General features: G+C 49.9%; 2 protein-coding genes across 6 annotated transcripts in view; one reads left to right on the top strand and one right to left on the bottom strand.

Annotated features, from left to right (window-relative positions):
- ATP6V0A1 (ATPase H+ transporting V0 subunit a1) overlaps nt 1–189 on the bottom strand; it is a 33410-nt gene extending 33221 nt beyond the window's left edge. For all 4 annotated transcript variants that reach the window (XM_026117811.2, XM_026117812.2, XM_026117813.2 and 1 more), the window contains exon 1: nt 55–189. In XM_026117811.2, the coding sequence (XP_025973596.1) occupies nt 55–171 (117 nt within the window). In that variant the 5' untranslated portion in view covers nt 172–189. The remainder of the gene's footprint in view (nt 1–54) is intronic.
- On the top strand, nt 78–25891 carry CAVIN1 (caveolae associated protein 1). 2 transcript variants are annotated; one of them, XM_026117815.2, is made up of 3 exons: nt 78–211; nt 4661–5124; nt 23366–25891. In XM_026117815.2, the coding sequence occupies exons 2-3, from the start codon at nt 4705–4707 to the stop codon at nt 24029–24031; spliced, it is 1086 nt and encodes a 361-aa protein (XP_025973600.2). In that variant the 5' UTR covers nt 78–211; nt 4661–4704; the 3' UTR covers nt 24032–25891. The 2 variants fall into 2 exon arrangements, with proteins under 2 accessions (XP_025973600.2, XP_064380862.1); XM_064524792.1 differs by lacking the exon at nt 78–211 and adding an exon at nt 530–666.
- Nucleotides 25892–26047: the final 156 nt, after the last annotated feature.

Genomic DNA, 26047 nt, shown 5'->3' with positions numbered 1-26047 from the left:
GGTAGCCACCGTTTGGGGCAATTCGGGCATTTTTTCACGGCGGCAGCTACTCACGTCGCGGAACTGGACCTTCCCCAGCTCGCCCAGCTCGCTGACACAGCAGTAGGCGGCCTCGGACTGCAGGAAGAGCTGGGCGAGGGTCATCTCCTCGCTGCGGAACAGCTCCCCCATGGCGGCAACGTCCCCGCCGCGGCCTCTGCGGGGAACAGCGGTAAGAACCGGGGCCGGGCCGGGCCCGGCGGGGCCGCGCCGCCGCCCTCGCGCGGCCGCGGCCCCGGCCGCGGCCCCGGGTCCCGAGCGCCGAGCTGGCGGGCGCGGCCCCCGGCCCCGGCGGGCCCCCGCCCCGGCGCCGCCATGTTACCTGCCGCAGCCCCCGCAAAGCCCCGACGCGCCGCCGCCGCCAGCTGATCCGCAGCGGCACCCGTTCCTGACGTCACCGCGCTCGCGGGGGCGGGCTCACGCGGGCACGTCGCCTAGCGACGGCACGCCTCGGCGACGCCCGGGCCGGAAGTGACACCCTCCCCCCTCCGACGCCGCGGGTGGCGTAGGCCGGGCAGGGCGGGCGGCGCAGCCGAGGCGCGAGGGTGCGGTCGGGCCTGCGCCAGGCCTCGGCCGGCCCCGCCCGCGGCGGCGACCGGAGCCGCCGGCGGCGACGCCCGGAGGCAGGTACGAGCCCGCGCCCCGCCGGCGGGCGGCCCTCGGCGGGGAAGGCCCGGGGGAAGGGGCGGCGGCGGCCCTGCGGCCTCCCGTGCTCGCGTCTGCCATGGGCAAGCAGAGCCCCGTCCCCGGTGTGGCGGCCTTTCAGCGCGCGCGTGCGCCTGGGGCCTTCCTTTCGCTTCCCGCCCTGCTTTCGGGGCGAGGCGGAAGCCCCCTGCCCTGTAACCGACACCGCAGCACGGTGGTGTGCCCGCGCCTCCTGCTCTGGAGTCTCGCTCCCCATCAGGCCGGCCTGAACTCGGAGTTACCTCATTGAAGTCAGTGGAATGATGGTAATACATAAAAGAGCACAAAAACAGGTCTTCTGAGTGAAATCCCCGTGTCGCAGAAGCACCTTTCAGTAGACAGGCAAATCTCTCCAGTAGCCTGCAGGCCAACTTTTGAGTATAGTGCTTGGAAATCTAATGAAATACAAGAAACCTCTGCAGATCAGGGGTTTTCTACACTCCAGTCTGCTAATGGAAACACAATTCTATGGGAGGGGGGCCAAAAATCATAAATGAAACAGATTTAAGTTAAATTACACAAAACTTCTAAGTACATTTTCTGCTTATTGGCAGTGTCTTTGAGTGACTGCTTGATCTTTATTGTGGTTGAAAGAGGAGTTTTTGCAATAGGGAAAAAAGGATCTGATTTAACCACAGATCCTTTTCCACGCAGTTGTCTTCATTTTGAAAGCCCCTAGCTGTGCACAACAAAAAGGAGGTGTGATGCCTGTTATGGAATTGGACAGTCTTTTGTCTCCTGTGGAGCAGAGAATACTAATTATTGTTGTTATGTGTTTATTTGTTATGCTTTGGCAGAACAGCACTGATGGATGTGTGGGTGCTGCTCAAATACAGAAAAAAAGCAAAAAAACAGTGTAAGCTCTGTTTCTAAGAGCTTGCATTGTGAGACAAAAGGCCACAAGCAGATATGTACAGTCAGATAGAGCAGGGCCAGGAGACAAAGGCATCGCACTGGTCAGCACGGTAGGCTGCAGTCGTGGTGAACTGCACTCTGCTGCAGCAAAGTCAGTGTGTGTTAGTGAAGCAAGAGCTGCATTTAGGGAAGTGGCAGTAGTGGTAGGACTGTTAATACTCTGTTTTTATTCAGACATTTGACATAATCTCTGAAACTGATTATGAAAGAGTGAGCAAATTCGGAAGGTTGAATAACATCTGTTTGTCGGAAAATGAATTTGGTGCCTGTGAAGTGCATTGCATTGTTAGTGGTCCATAAGATTGAATTCTCCTTGTCTCTGGGATGCATCTAATAGTGGAGAAAGTTGCACATATGGTGCGCATTTTGTTCCCAGTGTATTTGTCCCCAGGTCTCCGGGAGGCAGAGGGAATAGTTTTATTTCTTTTTCTCTGTCCAATCCATTGCCTCTCTACTTCTCTGTCCCTATAAAGCATTTGATAGTGGTGCTATAAAATAGATGGGATATTGGAATAAACAGTCATATCTAAGGCACAGTCTAAGCATTAAAAATCCAAAGACCAAGCTATATCTATCACGCAACAGCAAGCGCAGCCAGAAATCATTCTGCCTTGAAGAGCCTGAGACAGCTCTGACTTGTCCTGTGTGTTCAGGCTCCAAAGGGAAGGCTGCAGTTTGCCACCTATTGGCCCCTCCTGGTATGTCTCCGCGGGAGAAAATGGCTGAAATGAAATTAGTCCTAACATAGAAAATTACTCATCGCATTTTAGCTTGGGGTGTGATTGCTACATGCGCAGCAAACATAGAGCATGGCACTTCGTCTCTTCTACTAAATATCAACACCAAAAATAAGTTCCTGTTCTGTCATTTTATCTCTTTCTGTCTTATATATTCAGCCTGCTATTTGATGTTGTTGTTGTTATTCCCAGATGGGGAAACTAAGGCACAGAGACAGCATTGAAGTCACACGGGGAATTAATAGCAGAACTAGAAAGAGAACACTGTTCTGCTTTCTTCCTGTACTGTATATTAAACTTCACAACAGATTTCTCTGGAAGTCCACTCTGAAGCAGATATCCCCAGTGAAAAACAACAGCAGAGCCTCAGTGCTATCTGGCAGGAATGAGGTTTTTTACATGGAACTGACTCATCAGCACCAAACACTGGAAATAAATCCTCAGGAAAAAGGGCCCTCCAGGAAAAAACAATGTTAGAAAAACAAGCTATTTTTAATATATGACATAATTGTGCTGTGCAGCCCCCACTATATGTATTTACTGATGCGCAGTGAACCCAAGTCTAAATCCATGCTGTAGTGTGGATACAACAGCATTAACAAGCAAGCTGTCACGCGGCAGAGAACAGTGGGGCACTGAAAGTGCTGATTGTAGTAAGCATTCAACATTAAACAATGATCCTATGCATGTGTTTGTGCATAGTGGGTTTCACAGCTTGTGCGCTAGGAATTAAGCATTTCTTCCAAGACTGTCTTGAGGTAGGCAGTGAGACTGAACAACCCAAATATCGTATGGCATTCCCTTTATTTGCCAATCTGTGGCAAATTGCAAGGGCAGGCATGACCCTGATCCAAGGCAGGATGTACTGAATATGAATTGCTTGTTGTCAAGGCTACAGGGCAAGAGGGAAACTGCAACTTTCCCACTCTGTGCACAGCTCTTCAGCTGAACCTGGAAGAGCTTTCCGCTGCCCGAGGCAGGAGACTTCACAGTGCAGCTGTATCCTTGGGAGTCTGATTTCTTTGACTGAGCTAACACCAGTGATAGTGAGAGGGTCTCACCCAGAAGTTACTCTGAAGATCTGAATTTTGCTTCTTCACATTCCTGTGCTTGGTCCAACTGGGTGGTTGGAAATGGTTTTGGTAGCACCTCCCAAGTGTCTTTTAAGGCAATAAGCTGATGATAGTTCCACAAGCTGTAAATTTCTGACAGTACTGTGCAAGACTTTGTAAATTGCTTTGTGTCAATACCAAGGTTAAGTTAGTAAAACAAGGATCATTTCTTCCCCATGTTTTCCAAAGCAGTGTGTACACTATTAAGTTCTGAAATAATTAATATTTTTTTTACCAATAAAGCCTTATGCAATACAGTATGTTTGAGCATTGCTTACAAGTACATTTTTGCATGGCATATGCTGAAGTAGTGGCTAGATTTGTAGATGAATAGAGGATTGCAGAGTTGAGATAGCTGCTTCCAGGGGGGACTGTCCAGCTGCTTCAGTTCATGAGTGAATTATGTTTATTCTTTCTATATTAAATACATAGAGTTGTGGTGCACACTGCATACATAATGTGCACACCTACTGTGTATATGAACATATTCACGCACATGGGAGCATGCATTTTTATGATTCAGAAATTAAATGCTGTAACTATTCAATCCAGATTGTAGCATTTCTTTAAAATATTGAAAATCAGGCTCTCGTAGTGCTGAAAAAGGTGCTAACTATTGGAAAAAGATCTGAATCTTCTAGCTGAGCTTCTGCACTAACGTGTGCAGTTATTTTAAACCAGCCTTCCTTTAATGTATACAGCTGTGCCCAGATGGGGCTTCTTTCTTTTCAACAGCTTCCTGAGCCATTTACACAAGGTTTTTGTTTTTTCCTTTCAGACAGATTCCTTGGAGTTTTGCTTAAATGCCTTTTAGACTTATGGTAAAAAGAGGTTGTTGGAGTTTCAGAGCTTTGCATTCCTCACTGAGCTGTGCCTGTGTTTGCATGCAAAGCCATCGCCTCCCCTCCAACTATTTTAATCATTTCAGAAAGGGTGGGACATCAGGCATTTGGCAGCGGGTTCCTTTTATATAGCTGAGGTGGAGTCAGCCAATGACCTGCAAGCCTGGAAAATTTTGCAGGGCAGTTTCACTGGACAGCTTTGCAGAGCCGTGCCATTTGAATTTCAGCACAGACATCCACACACTGTGCTCTCCATTTCTGGCGTGTCTCCCAGCGCAGAGTTTAGCTGAGGCTCGGGTTTAGTTTTCCCTCCTCTCTCTCCTCCCTGCAGTGACAGCTTCTCCGGGCTCTGCCAGCCAGGACTCCCAAGCAATCATGGAGGATACCACTTTGCAAATTATTGAACCACCAACTGCCTCTGAGGCCTCAGAAGAGCAAGTGCCAGAGGAACCCATCAAATCAGACCAGATCAACGGGGTGATGGTGCTGACCCTTCTGGACAAGATCATTGGAGCAGTGGATCAGATCCAACTGACTCAAACACAGTTGGAGGAGAGACAGCAAGAGATGGATAGCGCAGTGACCAGCATCCAAGGCGAGTTGACCAAGCTCACAAAGGCACACACCACCACCAGTAACACTGTGAATAAGATGCTGGAAAAAGTGCGCAAGGTGAGTGTCAACGTGAAGACCGTTCGGCAGAGCCTGGAGAAGCAAGCTGGGCAGATAAAGAAGCTGGAGGCCAATGAAGCGGAGCTCTTGAAGCGCAGGAACTTCAAAGTCATGATCTACCAGGTAAGCAACTATCCCACGTCTTCTTTATGTTTTGTTTCCGTTGCTAAGGGTTGCATCGCAATGTGCGGTCTACTGCTGTCCCAAACTCCCCTAGTCCTGTCTAGTGTTCCAGATTGAGGTGGGTCTGAAATGGAGCTCTTGTTCATGTTTTAACATTGTCTGTGTATTCTAAGACAACAGGTTTGGTACAGTTGCTGCATTTAACAGGACTTCTACTGAGGATAGTGAGAACGGTCCTATGCACTCACTGCAAAAGACCAGAAGTATCAAAATATCTAAATTGCTGCTTAACTGAAAAAAGAACAAGAATGTTCTGGGTTCTGGAAGAGAGTCTTGTAAATCGGGCTTTTGAAGTCTTTCCTATTTGAGAGGCAACGTGTATCACTACACAGAGAGTGATACTATTTCAGATTTGTGGCATGCATCTTACAACAAGAGACAGTAACCCCAGCCTCAGGGCTGTTCTCACTGACTAGGACAGATGGAAACACTGGAGAAAATACAGAACAGTTTTTTGAGCTCGTTAGTGTTTGGGTCTGCCTTTGCTATTTTGCCTGTGCGTATTGCCAAGTTCTTTTGTCTGTAACCTGCAAGTCTTGAAGCTTCCATTTTTTTTTAATTTCAATTAACTGCTTTGGTTTGCTTGATATTCAACCCCTGCACCTGCACCTAAGCATTGGATTTTCCTTTAACATAAAACAAGAAAAGAAAGAGGAATATCATGTTTCTGTCTCTTTTCCTGTCTGGAGTTAGCCTTCCTTATCAGAGCAAACTCTCATACTGGGTCACAGGGGAAAAGTGAGTGAAATAGTTAATGATTCAGTTAGAAGCCTCTGTGTTAATAATAGACAGTGTCAGGGGCAAATAGAGAAACATCTAGTGCTGATCACAGTAAAAGAGGGAAGAAAAACAAAAAAAAAATGAAAGCACTTCCTACTAGTTTGAAAGGAGAGCTGATCATAATAGGCTCAGGAATCTAGCGAGTATCAGGGCCTGTATAACTGATTCAGCGGTTAAGCATTTGTAGTTTTATCATGCCTGAAAGGCTGAAATACTCAAGCATATTGACATCATGCAGGCAATCTAACCAGTTTTATATATATATTTACTGGAAGCTCTCTATATCAGGCTTTTGGGGAAGCATAGATCTATCCATGAAAAAATAACATAGACCTCTACATGCACTGCGGAAACAACAAACATTGCAAAACAAGAAGAGGGAAGGGAATTGTTTAAACAGAACATTCCTTGTGGGTTATGAAAACAGGTAGGAAATTGGCAAGCTTCTAGATCCTTTCGAAGCATCCTAAATATTGGCAGATTGTCATTTTGGGAACTGTTCATTTTGGTTTATTATTGCTCATGAATATTGAGTAGCATTTTTCTTAAGAAAACAGTCCTGCTTCTAAAGGAAACCAATGGCAAAACTATTGCAATAGACGATTGCAGTGAGGACAGAACAACCACTGAGTGAATCAGTTGAGAAAGGACTATGGCAAGGGCTTTGTGTATCATAAAGTTATTGGGCAAAAAAACCCACAACAAATGATTTGTAATTCAGAACAATTTCCTAGCATGGAATTTTGTGTGATTTCCATGTGAGGCTGGAGAGCCCAAGTAAGAAATTCTCCAGGCTTGTTTCATGTGAAATTGAGCCTTTTGCATACTCACGAAAATCCTCACACTTATGCAGGAAGTCTAAGTAAACTTTGACACTGAGGGTAAATGACTGATCTTGCTCTGGGGAGGCAGGAGACATGGGAGCAAGTGTGCAGATTTGTGACAGACGCTGCTGACACAAATTAAGCTATTTTTTTGGCAGAGAAACTCTTGATTATCTCTTAATTTGGTGAATTGAAAAGCAAAATCCATGATTGGTCTTTTGATGTTTGAATACTAGAAAGAAATAGACAATAATATTATTAATTTGTCTGAATAACAAATATCTTTGCTTCTCCTACTTTTGTGCTGCATTACTATGCCAAAGACAGACCCGTACAATGAGAATTACCATTGCTATGCAGGGACCAGAGGGAATCCCCTGGGAGAACTTGGTATATTTTTGTAGTCCCCTGCAATAGTGTAACCACTTTTCCCTACATACAATAGAAACGTAGATTTTTGGGTAAGAGAGAATGTTTCTAAAGGGTATCAACCCACCCTCTCTCTCAAAGCTTCTCCTGCCGGTTTCTGGTGCGACTTTTTTACCATTCCCAAAACAATAATTATCATTTCCTATATAGAAAATCAGTAGTTATTTAATAGTTGCATTATTCTATAGTTTGCACTCCATAAAAATGTCATTGCTTAATTTTCATTGTACAGAAACCTGGATAATAAGGCTTTGTGTAAGGAAAAATAGCGGGCTGTGTACAGGAATCTCTCTTATTTGTGGAAACTTTTTATTCTGAAGAAGGTTAAATATTTGGAGGATTTGGGGAGTTTTGCTTTTGTTTTGGGGAGTTTCTATTCTGCTTTCTTTTTTTCCTGAGAGAGACATGATTTTTAGAGTTTGTTTCTTACTGTAATTACGGAGATGTCATTCTTCAGAAACTACCAACCCACACTGACTGTGTGAACTGCACTGCATATTTGCAGAAACATTAGGTTACAATACTGTGTCTTGATTTATTCATATGAATATTTTATTACAGTCAGTAATTCTAGAGACATCAATGAAAAGAGTGATATTTTGTCTGGGACTTTGCAAAACAGATAATGCTAATGCTTTTAAAATAATAAAACTCTATACAGAAAGAAGGGATTTTTTTGTGTGTACATTTTAAGGGCATTTATCAGATCAAAGATTATATTCTGCCATTCTGATATTGAACAATGCTATTTGTTGCAAGAAGCCTTGTTGATTCCCATGGGATTACACATTTACTAATATCTTTCTGTGTTTAAATATTAATAATGATGAAATATTTGAAGTGTATTAAGAGTCTATAAAACAAAAACTTCATGATGGGCTCTACCCTGGGGAGTTTAAATCTGGAAATTATTTTTTCCCTGTGTCTAACCTAAAAAAAATTACAAAACAACACTTAACTTATTCAGTATTCCACTTCCCAAGATACACCGCCTGTCAAAGGTTACTTTGGGTACTCTCTTGATAATTTAGTTAATTCTGTAATGGTGAACAATATTGTTATTAATTTCTAACTCAGGAAAAGCTGTCTTTGTAAAACTGTGATTAACTTTTATGCACGATTGCATTTTCTGATGCTATGGGTAAAAAATGCAAAGATTTATTAGCCTTTTCTTTTGGAGAAGAAGGGGTAAACTCATTTTAGATATTTGATTGTTCTCTCAGCATTGAATCTCCAGCAATTATGAAAGGAACTATTTCAGAAGTGCAAATAACATCTTTCAGCACCCTGTGAGAAGAGATCAAACTACATGCAAGAGTTCTGCTATCTGTTAGATTAGGAGAAAAAGAAAATCAAATTTTATTCAGGGAAAGCTTGACCTGCTGAGATGAGCCTAAAGCATATCTGTCTCCCTAGTTCCAAAATTCTGGGGAAAAATGCAGTACTGAAAACTGCTTCCAGTGGGTCCTGCTAAGGTCAAGGCACTGAGCGAAATGTCTACCGACCATTATTTGCAGTCACATATATACATACACTCACTTTCTCACTTGCTCACTCTCTCAAATACACTCTGATCAGATTTTATCCAGGGCTGGTCTGATTTTGATCGAGGTAAGTGCTTTCATATTGACTTAACTTTGAAGGGGATTAGATTGATCCTCGAGAATAGCATTAAAAAAAAGCAGATCCCCTCCAAATTACCACATCTTTGAGTTTTGAAAATGAGTCTACCTAAAGAAAAGATGACAGACTTTTGACAAGCTGCTAAGTATGTAGAAGTTCAGTATTCTTATTGAAAGGGAGACTTTTCTTCCTAAAGAATTTGATGTCAAATGACTACGTGTACTTAGTAGCAGCACATGTGAACAGAGCTCTGCAGGAGTTGCTTTGTGCCTTCTGTCCTGGACTCCTGTCTTTCGGAGAATTTAGGACACTGAAGTGTCAAATTTGGTTAGTGTGTTTGCTAATAAAAAACAAAATAAAGTGACTTCACCCCAAACCTCCTCAGTTTTAGGTTGTAAGAAAGCTGGGGCTGCGTACTATAGCTCATGATGAAATAATGGATGTCTAATGTAAATAGCGTCTGCTCTAAAACAAGACAGTGCTGCATTTGTTTGAAAGAACTGTATATGTCAGTAGTTATGTAAGCATGGAATTTTTCCTCCAAATATTTTTGACAGTTAAACTTATTCTTACAAATGTCAAAGGCCTGATTTTCTTACAGACTTCTAAATGCATGTGGCACACGCCGCACAAATTAGGTGTTGAGTTTTTAAAAAGTACGGTCATTTATTTTGGGGCTGATGAGGGAGCTGAGCTCTGAGGGAAATCTGGCTCACGATGGACAGCTTCATCTTTTTGGGAGAGACTGGGGACGGCGGTGCGAGGGCTGGGCTGTTCCTACACTGTCGGAGCCGGGGGACTCCCCAGTTTTCTGCCTGATGCATTCTGGTCACATCACCTTCGGACAGACGTGCCGGCGTCTGTTTTCAAAGTTTTAGGAGAATTCCAAGAGACATCTGTTCCGGTTGTTTAGGGGTAGTGTCTTCAATTTTGTGGGGGCAGAAACAATCTAAAAACTCCTGTGGGACTTCTGTGCTCCAGCCACGCAGAGCCCTGCAACAAGGGGAGCTCCTCTGAGAAGGGCTGGGTGGCCACTACAACAGGGTAGAAAATGGATCGCGGCTGTGCAATATGTGGGGTAGGTAGGGCTGTATGAGGAAATATAAATAGCGCAGCTTGGCTTTTGTGCCTTGAGTGGGCCTTATACGGAGGAGAGCAAAAAGATTGTCAGTCATGGGGAGGAGGAATGAATTTTGAACCCACAGGTTAACACGGCCGATTTGGAAGCCGAACCTGAACTCTGTCGCTTTTAGGTCTGTGCTCCTCTAAGGAGAGCGTGGAAAAGTACGTGAGCGAAGGGAAAGAGCCTAGTGACTAAAACGGGGTAGGGAGTATGGAGAGGGAGCACAAAATGAGGCCCGTGTACCGCGGCGGCCGCACCCACCCTCTCCTGGGCTGCAGCCTGTTCTCCAGTTCCTAAACAGTATGTCAGCTGCCCCTGAGCTATGCTTTTGTTTTAAGTTGCTCATTCTCAGAGAAGAACCTTATGAGGTAATAAAAGCAGGAAGTTCATGGGAGTCAGCTTGATCTGCAGTCACAAAACCCAGCCTGTGTGGATTACAAACGCTTGAATTCAGCGGAGTTTGCTCAACTGCAAGCATTAAAGAATAGATAGAAATTTGATATAAAATTGGAATTATAGTATTGGGGATTAGCATGGGCACTAGACACCCCCTTTGTGCTTTTCCTGCAAGACCAGTCAGTTTTATGTGCGTAGGACTATTCTGCACGTGCACTTGGAGTCCCTGTCTGTGTCGGGAGCAGTGCCGTGCATAGCATCCGTTCTTTCCAGAGGCTCACTGCAGGGATTTTCATTGCACCAGCCAGTGTTTTCTGTATTTGTTATCTAATAAGACTTTATAGTAAAGACTAGTTTCATTTTGCTGTGAATCCACTCAAAAACAGCTCCCTTTATAGCCACAAACATTTCTTATCTCAGGTTTAGTAGAGAATTACTATGTGAGCAGTTAGCTGGTGGGTTTGTATATCAGCAACCGCCAAATCGCAAGAAATGCCTCATCCAGTGACAACTCTGACATGGATGATGGGGACAGAGTACTTCTCACAGTACTTTATTTTATTCCATTCTTAAAAGTAATATCATAGAGAATTAATCATGAAGCCTTTGTTAAAAAAATTGAGTCATACAAATTGATATCCATTAATTAAAAGTTAGTATTGTTCATCTCCGATCCTTTGTCTTTGTTGCTGGAATGCGAGGGTCTCAGTGCAGAAAGCTGTTTTATCTCCACTTCTGTTCTCCTGCTTTTAGTCATAGAAATAGCAAAATTAGAGGTGGAAAAAATGTCACCCCGTGGGAAGAAGAGAAATATTGTTTGACTCGTTCCTTTGGGCTGCAGCTCTGAATTCAGCTGCATGTTCTCCATCCGTTGTAAAGGGCACCATGTTGATATCCTGATGTGCAAAGAATCCTTCCTGTTCTCTGGACATCACTGATTTAGAGGAGGCTCAAGATAATTCACAGGAGGCTGTGCTTCTAAAAACTTCAGATTGTTAATAGCTCTACCTTCTAGGATTTTTCTTAGTGCAGATTAACAGTCTTTCTACCCAAAGACAGTTCTGGAGAATGGATTTCTTTGTTGCAGCTCGGAATCAATTGTATTAATATTTTATTGTTCAGGTATTATTTATAAGCAGCTAGTGCCAAGACTGTTTGCTTTGCTGAAGTCCTTTCACCATTGTAGTTCTGTACTGAGCTGTGCAGCAATAAATTATCTCAGAGCAAAGAGCCAGGGGCAACCAAGGCTGCTCAGCCACTTGGGATGAGGTTAGATTGGATGTTTAATGGCTCATGAAAATAAAACTAAAGGCTCGTATTCCTTCTAATCACATATCCGTCTCTCAGGTATCTCTTGTGCCTATCAGTAGTGAATCTAAGCATCTGTCTTCCATCATGTCTGTGTGATGCCAGTGGGGCCACTGCACCTAGGAGCATAGTAAAGTGCAGGATTTGCCCCCAGTGCTCACTGTCCTCCGTGGCTGGAGTGCTGTACTTTTGAGATTGTGGCTGGTTTTTTTCCTTTCTTAAGATAAGTAAGAGCCCTTAGCAAAGATACACTAATGCATCATGGACATAAAGAGGGAAGAACTCTCCCAAGGCCACATATAACCCAGCTGGCAGATCCAGGATTAGAAACCACAGAATTCAAGAGCCGAGACTGTGCTCGGAGCAGAGCACAAGAGGAAAGACGCAGTCCCGTTACTGGCTCCAGTATTACCCTGCATGGGAATTTGAACCATAGATGGTAAAAGCTACTTAGCGTAATAGGCCTTGCAGAACACCGGAGAGGACGTGAGCGTCGTGGGAGAAGTGATATTCCTGCATGTTATCTACCTGTCTTCCATTGTATTTGCTTCACACGGTTTTGTGCCTCTGCATGCCTCTGCAGTTGGCATGCTTCCCTGTGAGCCCTTCAGCAGTACTCACGAAGCAGGCGCTGAGCTTGTTGTGGGTGACTCACAGCACCGTCACTCCATCTCAGTGAGCACCCAAACTCAGTCTAACAGAGGCATTTTTCCAAAGAGCTTGCTGCTAGACCTAGGCAACAGCCTTGGTGAAACTGAGGGCCATTCCTTCATCCTCGCTGAAGCTGCTCCTTGCTGCACTGCCCTGAAATGTGATGTGCTTGCTGTCCGTATATAAATGATGAGTAGAGAACTGTAAATTCCACTCTCCGATGTACTATCATGTGCATGTGACCAACATAAAGCGTGATACTGCCTCATAAGCTTTTAGGCAACATGCTTAGTCCTCTTTTATCTTGTTTGGGATAATGTCCTCTTGGTTCTGCAAGATTTTCTACAAGTTACGAAGTACCTGAAGAATTTCAGGTCCGCTGCCCAGCTGCAAGATGAGACAAAGACCAGAGACAAAGATGTACAATGTCAGTGAAGGAAAATCAAATGTTTAGAATAAAAAGTCTCAGGATGTTTAGTCTGCACCTTTTCTGTGAGGATGCAAATGTCAATTAATATCAGTGCTGATCTATTTGTAAATGCAAACTCCATCTTTATTGGTTTGCTGTTCAGAAATAGCCCTGGAGTTATTAATCAGATGTGACAGGTTTATCCGGGAGGAGCAGTTCTGAGAGTAAAGCCAGTTGTACAAACAGACTGATAACAGGATTGAAACTTTTTTTTTCTGTCACAGGAAAAAAAGTCTTTTTACTCTGCAATCTATTTACTTGTCTGTTTCCTACAGACCTGCCTTTCTTCTGACTCACAGCTAGGCAAAAGCACTTTTCCAAACACAGCCTCCTCCTTTGTACGGACTCCCTGCTCCGTTCCTCCCTTGCCTTTCACCATCAGATTTGAACTGGCTCCAGCATCTGCATCACGCTCCTCATTCTCACCAGCTAATGAAGAAGATACAGCCTTTAGGACATAACTTCCAGGACATAGAGAAACTAGATGTGTTTGATGGAAAAAAGTGCCAAGAAGATTGCACAATATGCAGACTTACAGAGGGTAGAAGGACTTCTGCTGGTCAGGGCAATACTACCTGAGAATGAACTAGTTTATCCCTTTAACATTTACCTGCTCCCAACCTCTTTTGCTTTTTCTCCTCAGGTCTTTGAGATCTTTCCCTCTGTCTCGGCAGTATCCTACCAGTGACCTCTCACTACAGGATTCAGTAGTCTTCTATGCTAGGAGTTGAAGGTTCTCTTTTGCTGGACCTCCTCTTTGTGACACTATCGGAGATAAAATCTGTCAGTTTTTTTGAAATGTAAGAATTGAGGCTATGCCTATTCCATGTAACGAGGACAGTCTTATGTGCAAGCTGCTAAGTAGCTACCCCCTATCCTCAGGACATGCTTAGCAAAAGAGAGGTTTTGGTTTTGCCGTGAGCATGTTTGCTGTATCCTTGGGTATGGACGTTCATAAGCCGCTGGGTGTTGTCCAGCATCGGTTCAGGGTATTGTCAGTATCCTGACAAAACCGAATGGATGGAGTTTGGGGTTCAGACTCAGCTTTCTTGATCTCTCCAGCCCATGTATTTGAATTAATAGGCAATTTTTTTATCACTATCTTTTCATAATCTTCTACATATAAGCAAACTCTGCTTTCAGCTGAACCACAACGAATTGGAAATATATCTAGAATAGCTGAAATTAAATAACTCAATGAACAGCAGTGTGGAAGGAGAGCAGAATCTGGCCCTATGAGAGCACTCCACATAAATATGCCTGATGTTATTGAAGGGATTCTTTATCTCCTAGGACTTGCAGTGAATTAGAGGAAGATACTCTCCTTCTCATAAATCTTTGCTGGCTGTTTTTTCTTTCAAATTATGCTATCTAGTATATGCCTTTACTGAATCATACCAATATGCTTTTTCTGTCTGCCTGTTCTTATGCTAATCTGGACTGTATTTGTTGGCAGTATTCCTGAGGAGATTGGCCAGTGGGGAACAGGGAAGTTCTTCCATTGTGATTCCTTTCCGCTGGCCATTGAAATTCAGTTTTCCTCATCTTAGCCTGAGAAGATCCAGAAGGTGCCCTTTGAGCCTTCGCCAGAGCGTGCCCTCTGAGCCTCCTTCGGGATCGGTGCCCTCTGAGCCAGCGCCGCAGAAAGTGCCGTGGCCAAACCAGCGAAGACGTGAAAGGGGCCGCGGTTTTAGGGCCTCAGAAGGAGCACCCCCTGAAGATTGTTCTGATCCTCTTCTTCCGAAACTCTGAAAGCTGCTGATTCCACGGCCTTTTCCTTCACCACCTATTCGTGGCTGCTACAAGCCCTTAGATCTGCAAAGCTGATACTTTTACTTGGCGTAATGCCTCTGCTTATTGACTAATCTGCTTGCTGTTTGCTGCATGCTGCTGCTGTAGTTTTAATGCATGGTGAGGAGCTCTTATCTTTTCTTGGGCATCAAGGGACTTGTCTTATGTTGCCTTTTCGATGAGGGAGAGAGGAGTTGTTGTGTGGCTTGCACAGAGGACTCGCAACCGGCAGCAGATGGCTGCTAAAGAGTCATTTTGTGACTGTGCAAATCCTGCCTGCTTTCTGAGCCTCAGTTTCTCCTTCTGAAATACAGACCTGGTAATACCTACCTCCTCAAACGTGTTGTAAGGTCTAGTTTACAAGTGTTTGGGAAATGGCTTGAAGTTGTTGTTTTAAATACAAAAAAGAAAGGCAGAGAGCATAAGCCGCGTGATGTCGAACTAAACCTGTCTCATGCAGACAAAGCAGCATCCATTTCTGTTCCGTCACAGGCCACACACGGGCTCTGTTCGTCGGGAGTTACATTTCTGCCCACAAACTGGAGATGGTGGTGACTGTGACTGCTGTTTATCTAACGCTTATCTCAGGCCATAAGGGCCACCGCTAACAGCGTGGTGCCCGTTACCCTTTTTTCATTGGGCGGCTACTGGAGAAAATATCTTAAATCCCAATTGCCTGCGCCTGAGTGTTCATTTACACTGATGAATGAAATGTCAAGTCAGAACAGCAGTGTTTTATGGCCACTTTGTCCTGGTAGAGAGGACCCCCAGGAGCCAGGCGAAGGTGGACCGAACCCGGGAATCCGGGCGTGGGGGAAGCGGCCCGTGTCCGGGGACAGTGGCAAGATTGAAAACAACAGCTACGTTTCGTGATGTAGTAAGAGAGTCTGAAAGGGATTCTAATCTGAAAAAAAGAAGTCATTTCCAACAAGAAGCTAAAGAAAAAAGCACAACCTTCCTCTTTTCTGTGCCGGACATCTTTAAATCCTTGAGCTCTGTTAGGCTGCGGGAGCTTATCAGGGATGTTTCTGTTACTCTGTGAAATAACCGAATCCTCCTTCCCTTGACATTGCTGGAAGGTCAGCACAGAAAAGCGTCTTCTAAGGGCTGGCAGAGTGAAGCCGTTATTGTGCAGTTATCGTGGCAATGGGAGTGCAGAACTGTTACTTCTCTGGCAGGGCACGGTTTGGCTGGAATGTGGTCTTCTGCCCAGATGCCTTCGATTCCTTCCTCAGCCTCCCCCGGGCCACGGCTCATCTGACCTGCGCGGGTAGGCGAGGAAGGGCAGGCTGAGCGCGGTGCCGAGCCGCAGCAGGCTCGAGATAATCGGCGACAGTGGAAGTTCAGCATCAGCCCTTCTGGGTGGTAGGAGAACAAGGGGATGTGAGCTGGTAACGCTCTGCATGTTACAGTTGCATGTCAAGAAACTCAGCTTGCTCCTCCGGGCAGGTGGTTTGTGTTGTTGCAAGTGTGTAAAATAGCCAAACAGAACGAACTGCAGATGTGATTAGCATGCACGTGTGAAAAATACTCCATTAAACCTTCAAACTGGAGATCAGACTGGCTGAGAGTTTTGGGACGCTGCTTTTTCACACACTGATAATAAGATCCGCTATTCAACAGCAATCCGTGAGCCCTCCTAGAATTTTGGGAATGTTCCCCGGATTTGTCCGTGATTCTGCAATACTTTTGCAGTTCTGCTAGGCTGGGAATGCAGCTCAGCTTTGTGTCTCATTGGCCTTTTATATGACAAGGGAAGTGTTTACATGTGTTGTAGCAACCAGGCGGTATGTACATGACCATAAAGGGGCCGAGTGGGTGACTCACTGGAAGGGAACTCAGGCTTGAAAGCAAAGTCAGATAAAAAGCCCACTTAATGTAGCAAAGCAGAGGCTGGTCTGTCCAACAAATCTAATAGCTCGGAATTGTTTGAAAGAGAATGGGTACAGATCGGTCCAACACTCCTGTCAGTTTGGCAGCGAGTTGTGTTTGAAGCTCGGTGCGGATGCCGTGGGCCCCTCCTGGATTCTGCGCGATTTCCAGGCGGACAGGCTGATAGTCCCATCAGCCTTGTGAGCAGGGAAGGAACTTCCCAAAGTAAACTGCTTCCCCAGGGATGTTTGTGCTGAGAGGGACAATATGGTGTACGTGTCACAGACTGTGAAATGGATGGGGGGTGACACATTGTAAATGTGTGAAAGAAAAATAGAGCATTCAAACCTAAATCAAAGCTGAACCCTGCTGTGAAGCCCATCAGATTGGAATGAGCTGATCGCTCAGTCCTCACATACACAAACACCTACGTGTCCTTCCACTGCGTGTATTTGTGCTTTGTGCACAGAGCAGGAAGATTTTTTTTTTCTGCTGGGATAAAAATCTTCTGAGAAGTCTTGTTTGCCCTCTGTCTTTGTCTCAGCCAGACTCAAGCTGTCTCGGAGAATAGAAATGGTTTTTCTGTGCAGATTGGGAGCCAGCAGTTGAACGCCCCAAAATGCAGGAATGCCAAGACCCAGGATTTTGGACTCACCCACCACAAGGGTCAGTATTTTCCTAATAAAAATAGATTGCTTGGAATGCCTGATGTTAAAAACGTGGCTCATCTGAATGAGTCATGAGTGAAATAAAGTCCACACATAATAGTGCCCAGCTCTGAGCGGGGATTTGCGTAGCAGCCGCCCGTAGACCCGGGATCATTCGAGATTGTTCAGCAGGGTCCCTTTGTCCTTAGGGCAGGCAGACAGGGCTGTGTTTGCAGTTGCATTTCTGTGGAGCGGGACCTGCAGCAACGCCTCTCTGCTCAAACATGCCTGCCCAGCCGCCCAGCTCCCCTTCAGCCCAGGGCAAACATCTCCCGGCAGGAGGGAGAAGACCTTTGCTGGCATTTGGGCAGTGTCTGGGTGCAGCAAGCAGCTAGGGAGCTACGCGCTAGGGATGCTCGGTGACGGTTAACTAGTCCCCAACAAGTGCCAGAGCTGTTGGTTGTTCCTGCACCAGCTGTCCTGTGCATAAGCCAGAGTCCGCTAAATCAGTAGGAATGCTCCCTAGATGGAGATGGAGTTTGAATCAGAAAAGTGACCCAAAGCATAGAGTGCTAAAAATCCTCCAGCTGTTCTCCAGCTGGTTATATCCACTACTACGATAAGCGATCGGATTGAAGAAGAGACAGAAAAAAAAGATGTAAAAATGATACCAGGCGCAGTAGAGAGAGATGTACTCTCCAGAGGCCCTGAGCTGCTCCGCAGGCCCTTACATGGGCAAGTTACCCTCTCGCCACCCTAACTGGATTATCAGACCCTGCTGGAAAGGGGCCAGATGAAATTTATAAACCGTTCCCAAGCACAGCTGGAGAAAAACTCTAGGAAACAAGCTAATTTCAGCAAGGGATTGTAGGCCTCCTTACTCGTGGAAATAGCTCTACTCCTTCTTTGCTTCTGTGTTCAAGCAATGAAGATGCCTCCAAAAAGATGTGTGAGCAGAATGTGGAGTCTGTTAGTGCCCCGGGCTGGGGGGTGGACCAGCTGCCTGCGGGTATGATGGGAGGGATGGCAGGAGACTTGGTCTTCAAATGAGTAGAGTTTATAGGAGTTCTCCGAATTCAATGGCTTGGATTACAGAGCTGTACCTGCATCCTAACGTGTGTTGCTCCAGCTGCCCTATGCACCGTGAGCTGCTGCTGGCCGCATCTTCGCGGTTGTAAGGAAAGCGGTTGCAGCCTGCTGCAAATGTCAGACGGGTGTGTTGCTAGTGCAGTCCGTTCAGCTAAATCAGAAACTCCGGTTAGAGGATGGATCTGATGCTGCAGCAGGAGGGAAGGTGGTTGTTTATGTGGCAGACATGGAGGTTTTGAGCCGGTGTTTCTTTTTGTACACACATGTTCTGGAGTTAACAAGGGGCTGATAAGTATCTGAGTTTGCAGGATATGGCACATTTCCAGTGACAGTCATGCCAGGGAGAGATGGGGGAATGCCTTTGTTCTGGCTAATTGTGTTGACTCAGAGGGAAGGAAATGGCTGGAGTTCCTGATGTTCTTGGCTCGCGGGGCCAGGGTCTCTGGAAGTCCCTGGGATTGCTCCAGCAGGTGTTGTTATGGAGAATATGACCACCGCCTTCGTAGTGCTTGTGAATTTATTCTGAACTGACCTGATCCTCTTGAGAGCCTGTGTATTGTTTTCTCCTAAAGTGGCTAATCAAATGACAAAAACATATGTTGGCTGCTTCACCTTAATCTCCAGAAAGTAGCTGAGACCCAAGCTGTGACTCAGAGGGCGATGAGTTTGCCCGGGGCAGTTTCTGTTCTGCATAACCCCCCAGAACAACCCCTTGGTCTGGCAGCGTCTGCCTCTCCGCCGCAGACACTGCAAACCGTTGTAACCTTTACGGAGCCAAGCGCTCCGTGGAACAGACCTGTCTTTCCCTGTTTACAGAGTTTTTCCCCAGATTCCCTCTTCTCTCTAGAACTTCTGCTTGCCAAGGAACAGAACTGTCCTGTGCTGAGGGGAAAAATGCAAAAGCAACTAAAAGCACCTGTGTTTGACCCAAGTGAAGCGTTGCTGCAATCACGTATTCAATAAACTTACGTCAGTTCTCATGTAGTGTAAGGGAGGGAAGAGCTGCAGACCGAGTGGCATGGCTGAGCAGAGCAGCTCTGCGTCTGCGGAGGGAGGTGTCCTGTCCCCTGTCCGTGTACCGGCTCACGCGTGGAGGTGACCGTTGTCAGCCGGACAGCGAGTGCCTTTATGCCTGTGTGTGAAACACAACGTCCCTTGCGGCGTTGTGCTGGGGGATCAGGACGTCCTCTGCGGCGGGAGGTCCCGCCAGGCACGCACGTAGCACCGCCAGAGAAACCCGCACAGGTCTGGAGCTGGCAATGGCTGCTCGGGGCCTGCGCTCGCGAGCCGTTGACGGTTCGACGTTAGCTTCGAGCCCAGCCGGTGCAGTAGTTGCTGCCGTGCAAGCGTGGGCTAGCGCAGATGCTGGGCTGGGCTGGGGCAGCTCCGTTCGCTGCATCCCCTGGGCCGTGTGAAGGAAGTCACTGCCGGGATTTGTCACTCGTTTGAAGCACTTAGGCTTGGGCTTGCTCTGGGGTCTGTCACTTGATTTTACTAGGCCCGGCTCATGCCAGTGTTGGGACTGTAATCCCCAGTCCTTGCTCTGATCAGTTCCCGTCTCCAGTAGGGCTGTGAATCGAGCCCGCGTGTCCAGCTTTCGTCTTTTTCTCCCAATCTTAGCCCAGTAGATGCTGCTCTGTGCACGCTCCCCGGGGCTACCCCAGGGCGAGGACAGGGCTGTGCGGCCTCCTAACACGAAGCCCATTCACACGCTCCCTCCGGGCTCTTGCTGGCTTTCTGACCGCGCTCATCCCAGAAATTCCATGCCTCTCCCTCCCAGCTCCATAGATTAAAACGACTCGGGTAATAAATTTCTGAGCCGTGGGCTGCAGCCCTGCAGCTGTGACGCTTTGTACAGTGATGGGCTATTTCCAGCCTGTCCTGAGAACATAGAGGTGATTCATTGCAGCAGGGATGCACACTATGTGCTGTTCGGATGAAAATCAATCCCATTCCAGACCTGTGCCCCTCTCCTGGCCTGAGTGCCTCTCCTGGGCACATGCTTGTCCTCTGCCACAGGGATCAGAAACTTGGCTGACCCAGGAAAGTGGAGAAACTGAATGAATTTACCTTCTGTCCCCAGGAGACACAGCGTAAGCTTGCAGACTTAGCTGGCGTGAGTCAGAGCCTGTGGTCTCTGTCTGGTTCAGACTTAACTCAGACAAGTTCCCTGTCTTACTTCTGCAGTGGCAAAATGGGAAAAACAGGGCTGCATGCTGCATCCCAAGAGATGCCTCAGCCCCACATCTGGATCCGTGCAGGCCTTGGGAAAGTCTGAGTGCGGACCCCGAGGTCAGAGCCAGGCCGGGGTGTTTCCACTCGGGACCGCAGCCCGATGCTTGGGTCCGGCCTGTGCTGCCACCTGCAGCCCGGCGCTGCGACGTGTCGGGGGCCGGTACCCGCACCGGTACCCGCACCGGCCCCTCGCCACCCCGGCATCAGGCAGCGGGAGAGCTGGGGAGACGGCGGGAAGTCTCACCGGGGGAGAACAGCCCGTGGGGAGACAGCGGGGAGGGCGCGGGGTCTCCGTGCAGCTGGGAGGGCTGCCTGCCGGAGCGGCGCCGCAGCCGAGCGCTCCTGCGATAAAGCCAACGTGGCCTTTGCTGATTGCGGGGACCGGGCTAGCGGGGTGCGGATGGGTCTGGGTAAGGCACGGGGGGCAAAGGGGCGCTGCGTCGCAGACCTGGATTGCCCGGCTCCTCTCCCTGGGAGGAGGCAGGCAGCGGCGTGCGTGGGATCAGGAGCGAGTGACGTGGGACAGCCGGGCCCTGGCCAGCGTCTGGCAACATCGGGTGTCACTGGTGGATCGGCAGCAAGCGCGAGAGGCGAGTGCCCCGCTGAGGCAGTCGAGAGGCAGTTGCTTTTCCTTCCCCATCCCCGAGCCTCTGCAGCATGCTGGCTGTCCAGCTGTAGCGCAGCCTGAGCTGGAAACTCATCTTTCATTAGGAAAATAACAGTCATATCAAGGCATGTTGGGAAGGCGAATGCTAATGCTGTCGGTGCCAGCTGCCAGCATTTCCATCCTGTGCTTCCAGCCTCGGCTTGGGCTGGGTGCGGCCGGGACCCCGCGAGCAGACCTGCTGAGCTGACATGTGCACACGTACACACGTACGTGTTTGCGCTGGAAGGACCCGCCGAGGACAGGCTGGGACATGAGTGCCCTGCAAGCCCTTGGATGGGCACCAGCTCTGCTCACCAGCTGCTGTGCAGGGGTTAGAAACAGAGCTAAGGTGCAAGGTGAGGACACTTGAATTTGGCTTCGGGTCCCAGGAGCACAGATCCAGCCCCTGTGGCTGGCGGGGGCAGGAATGAAGCACGAGAGGCGGCGTTTGCCGCGGGTGGATCTGTGTGGTCTGTGCATCCCGCACTGAGGGGAATCTTCTGCAACAGCTCCTCAGACGCAGAGACACAGCCCAGACGGGCGCACGGTGGTGCGGTGTCGGTGCACGTCTTCCAAGCTGGCCCTGCCTCAGCCCACCCAAGCGCCGGAGCTCTGCCCTGCCTTGCCCACGTGTTTGTGCTACTGCTTACGCCCTGTACCGATTCCCACGGATGGAGAATCCACTTGGCGCTCGCTTTGTGCGGGCAGAAATGCCAACAGGAGCTTTCGGAGGCGCAGAGGCAGGAGAGGGAGTGTGTGGTGGGTGCCCTCTCTGCTCTCGGTGCAGCTGCTGGGCCCTGCCCCAGCCTTACCCTGGTGACTGGTCACGCGGAGAAGTTCTCGCTGCCTTGATCACCTCTTACGAGATGGAGCGAGAGGGACAAACTGTGAGGGAAGGGCCGTGGCTGATTGCACGGGGCTGAGAGCAGCGGCAGGAAAGCTCTGATTGTCTGAGGGATGTTGACAGACACCGTGGCCGGGGCAGGGGATGGCGGAGCTGTTGGAGCCAAGAGCCTCTTGCTCTTTTGACAAACAAAGGGAGGATGGAAACACTCCAGTGTAAACGGTGAAAGTGAAGTAATACCCTTGGCAGGCTGCAGGTGGGAGGGTGAGGGAAGCGGCCTTGGCCAATGGCCCTCTTCCTCCAAGGCCTGTCGCGGACGCGGGCAGTCCTGCTGGTGCGGAGCCGCCGGCTCTGTCAGCCTGGGCGCTCGGGGAATGCGCTGCCCAGAGCCCGGCGCCCGGCTCCCTCCCTGGGCTCCTGCCTGCGGGCAGAGCACGCTGGTGGCTCCCTGGAGACCGGCTTTGCCTCCTTGGGTGCCTGCACCAGATGAGCCCGGGCGCTGCAGTGCTGTGAGGGGTGATGGAGCACCCTCTGCCCCCTCGGAGACCTGGGTGTGCTGCCAATTCGGATCTGCATGTTGGAGAAGCAGTTCAAAATGGCTCTTCAGTTAGCCAGCACTCTCTGAAACTGGGATATGGTGAATGCTTTTGTCCTGGACTGGGGCGAACCAAGGCAAAAGCCAAGCTGTTTCTGCAGCCAGGATTGAGAAGATCACCAGGATGGAGAGCAACATCCCAAGTTTGGAAAGAGAAGACGGGATTCCTGGGTTCTCTTACTGCCTCTGTCACTAAGGGGAAGAGCTTGGGCAGACTACTGCTCATTTCTGTGCCTTGGCTTGCTGGTGAGAGAAACGATGCATAACACTTTCCCAAGAGTGGGAAGCTCCTGGGAAGGTTTTGGGTTTGTCCTGTCCTTTGGAGGATCACAGATTCCTCATGGCTTGTCTTGCTGCCTTGTCCTCCCAGCGCCCTGTCCTGCAGCGTGGCATGAGGGCAGAGCGGCTCTTGCGTGGCTGTGGGGGTCCCCGGCTGCAGGAGATGGTGGAAGCTGCAGGCTCAAGGGAGGCAGATAGGACCGTTCAGATGCTGGGGGTTCTGGGATGAAGATAAAGCTGGGGGGGAGGGAGGGGGAGACCATGACAGAAGCAGGGGAGGAAGTGGAAAAGTCCCGTTTCAGTGTTTGCTACTTCTTGCACTGCTGCAGTCACTGATGGGTTTGGAACCAGCCCAGAGAATGCAGAGCTAGTGTATCTGAGCTTAAATATAGCAGAGCCCTAAGCTGCTGCAGGACAGAGCAGATCCTCTTTAGAGTAATTTATCAGGTGTCCTAAAAGGGGAGGATAAGCCCAGGCCGGAGGTCACCTGGGTTTGACTAGCCATGAATCCCAACTGCGCAGCTGCTCTGCGGGGAGGCTGGCTGCGCTTGTCTCACCGTCTCTGCTCTGTGTCTTGCAGGATGAGGTGAAGCTCCCTTCAAAAGTGAGCATCAGCAAGTCCTTGACAGAGGGCGAGAAGCAAGAGAAGGAAGGAGAGGGTGAGGAGATACCTGCAAGTGAGGACCACGCAGAGGAGGATCACGTCCAGCTCTCCTCGGATGAAGAGGTGGAGATTGAAGAGATTATTGAGGAGTCACGGGCAGAGCGCATCAAAAGGAGTGGCATGAAGAGAGTGGATGACTTTAAGAAGGCATTCTCAAAGGAGAAGATGGAGAAGACTAAGCTAAAGACCAAGGAAAACTTGGAGAAGACCCGCCACAACTTGGAGAAGACCCGCCACAACCTGGAGAAGAGGATGAACAAGCTGGGCACCAAGATTGTGACCAATGAAAGGAGAGAGAAGATGAAAACCTCTCGGGACAAGCTGAGGAAGTCTTTCACCCCTGACCACACTATCTACGCCAGGTCCAAGACGGCTGTCTACAAGGTGCCGCCCTTCACCTTCCATGTCAAGAAAATAAGAGAAGGCGCGGTGGAAGTGAAGGCCACAGAGCTGGTGGAGGTGGGTGGAGAGGAGGCAGAAAACTCGGATCTGCTGCGCGGGGAGAGCCCTGAGATGCAGACGCTGCTGGAGATAACGGAGGAGTCTGACGCGGTACTGGTGGACAAGAGTGACAGTGAGTAGGACAGGCTGCAGCGTGGAAGGATTGTGGACGGACGGCTGAACACGTAATCATTCACATTTTGAGATCTCTTTTTGCCCTGGCGCCTTGGGGGAAGTGTACACAATGCATCCTTACTACCCTGCAGAGCCGATGCCAATCCCCTGCCTCCTAGGACAAGGTGTATTTTATATTTTAGTTTTAGCACACAGAGAAGTTAGGAACACAGGACTGTTTTTCTTACACTGTTAAATCACCCTTGGAGACCATTCCTGCCGCAGCTGCGTGAGAGCTTCCTAGCCCCCCGACCTGAAGAGTGACAGGGACCCAGCCCAGCTGGAGAGTGCTAAAACCAAGATAACAGCTGTACACCTGGGAGACTCGCGTGTCCTCTGTGAGCAAAGACTGGTGTCAAGAAAGCTTCCTGCCAAGCAACCTGCCCAGCCCGCAAGAGCCTGGTTCCCTGCGCCAAGCTCGGCAGCCATCCGCGCGGGAGAGAGCCACGGGGGCCACGCTGGCCACCGGTTCCCGAGGGCACCTGGGCCGTCCCCGGGGAGCAGAAGACCGGGGATACGTCCTAGCCCGGGAGGGAAGAACTGAGCAAACCCTGTTGACAGGCAGAGGAAGTGCGGAGTTGGGCAAGGCCACGCGGCACGCAGGCGGGTCTGCTCCCTCCTCCCCTCCCAGGGATTCGACGACCGTGGCAGCGCCTTGGACGCCAGCGTCACGAGAGGCGACCTGCTGCTGGACCTGCCGCCGGGGCGCCCCGCGCTCGTCCCGTGCCCCGGCGTCGCGGCAGGACCAGCGTGGGCCGCGCTCCCTTCCGGGGGGGGAAGGTGTCCGGGGCCTGGCGGGCGCTCCGCAGGGATGGGGTCTGATCCCGTCTCCACCGCTGCAGCTGCGCGGCAGCCCCCGAGACACACTCCAGGGAGAAGGCCAGGGCCGGCCACGGTGCCAGCCGCACCAGCACCAGCCACGGCTTGTTTCCAGCAGGGAAACGGGCCGTGCACAACGCTGTGCGACCCGGCACGAGTGAAGGGGTACTTGACCGTCAGAGAGCAGTCTTGACACCGGTCTGGGCACTTGATCTCGAGCAGTGCTGAGCATCCACGTCCCCCCGGAGCCTCAGCACGGCTCAGGCTCACGCCCGCGTCTAGTGCTTTCCATCCCCGCTTCCCTGCCCGTGCCCCGCGCGCAGCGGCGCTAGGATAGCACGCGGCAGCCCCAGGATAGCACGCGGCAGCCCCGGGGCAGCCACGCTCCCGCTTCCACGCACGCAGCCACCGCCGCGGCCCGCAGGAGCGGGGGGCGAGGCAGCAGGCCGCGGCACGCCGGGGGCCGACCCCAGCCCGGGGCGAGGCAGGGACCCGGCTTTCCTCCCGTCCCCTCCCGCGGCCCTGCCTGGGCTCGGCCCTCCCCGGCCCGCGCAGCCGCTTCCCTCCCCGAGCGGCGGGGAGGCCGCTCTCGCTAACACAGCTCAATATATAAACTTGCTTTCTCTCCCAGAAGTGTTTTTCTTATTGCCTAGCGCACGCCGGGCCGTCCCCAGCCTCCGGCTCCCCTCCCGGTGCCTGCGCGGCTCCCAGGAGGGGACCGGGCCGGGCCGGGCCGGGCGGGCAGCCCCAGGCCCACCGCAGCGGGCGCCTGCCCAGGCCGAGCGGCGCCGGGAGGGAGCCGGGCGGGCGGCTTCGCGCCGCTGCCCCGGGGCCGGCTCTCTCCCTTCACCCATGTACTTTCTCTTCGGCAGGAGCGGAGCCCGGAGCGAGCGGCGCGGGGCCTCGCGCGGGGCCGTGCGGCCGTGGGGCTTCGCCGAGGCTGTAACCGTTTTCTACGCCTGCATCCTGGTGAGCAGCGCAACTAATAAAGTCTCTTTTCTAAAAGGACCAGCGTGCAGCGTGGTGCCTTGGGGCGGGGGGGGGAGGCGGGGCGGCGCCGGGACTCCCCTGCTCGGCCCCGGCCACGACGGGCCCCGGGGCCCCACGCGGCACCGCTGCAGGCCGGGCTGCAGGCTGCGCCCAGGGCGGCGCCGGCCCCTTTAA

The sequence above is a fragment of the Dromaius novaehollandiae genome, chromosome 22 (genome assembly GCF_036370855.1).
Source record: "Dromaius novaehollandiae isolate bDroNov1 chromosome 22, bDroNov1.hap1, whole genome shotgun sequence".
NCBI classification, from domain to species: Eukaryota; Metazoa; Chordata; class Aves; order Casuariiformes; family Dromaiidae; genus Dromaius; species Dromaius novaehollandiae.
The sequence above is the reverse complement of the archived record's forward strand: the minus strand, read 5'-3'. Positions and strand labels throughout refer to the sequence as shown.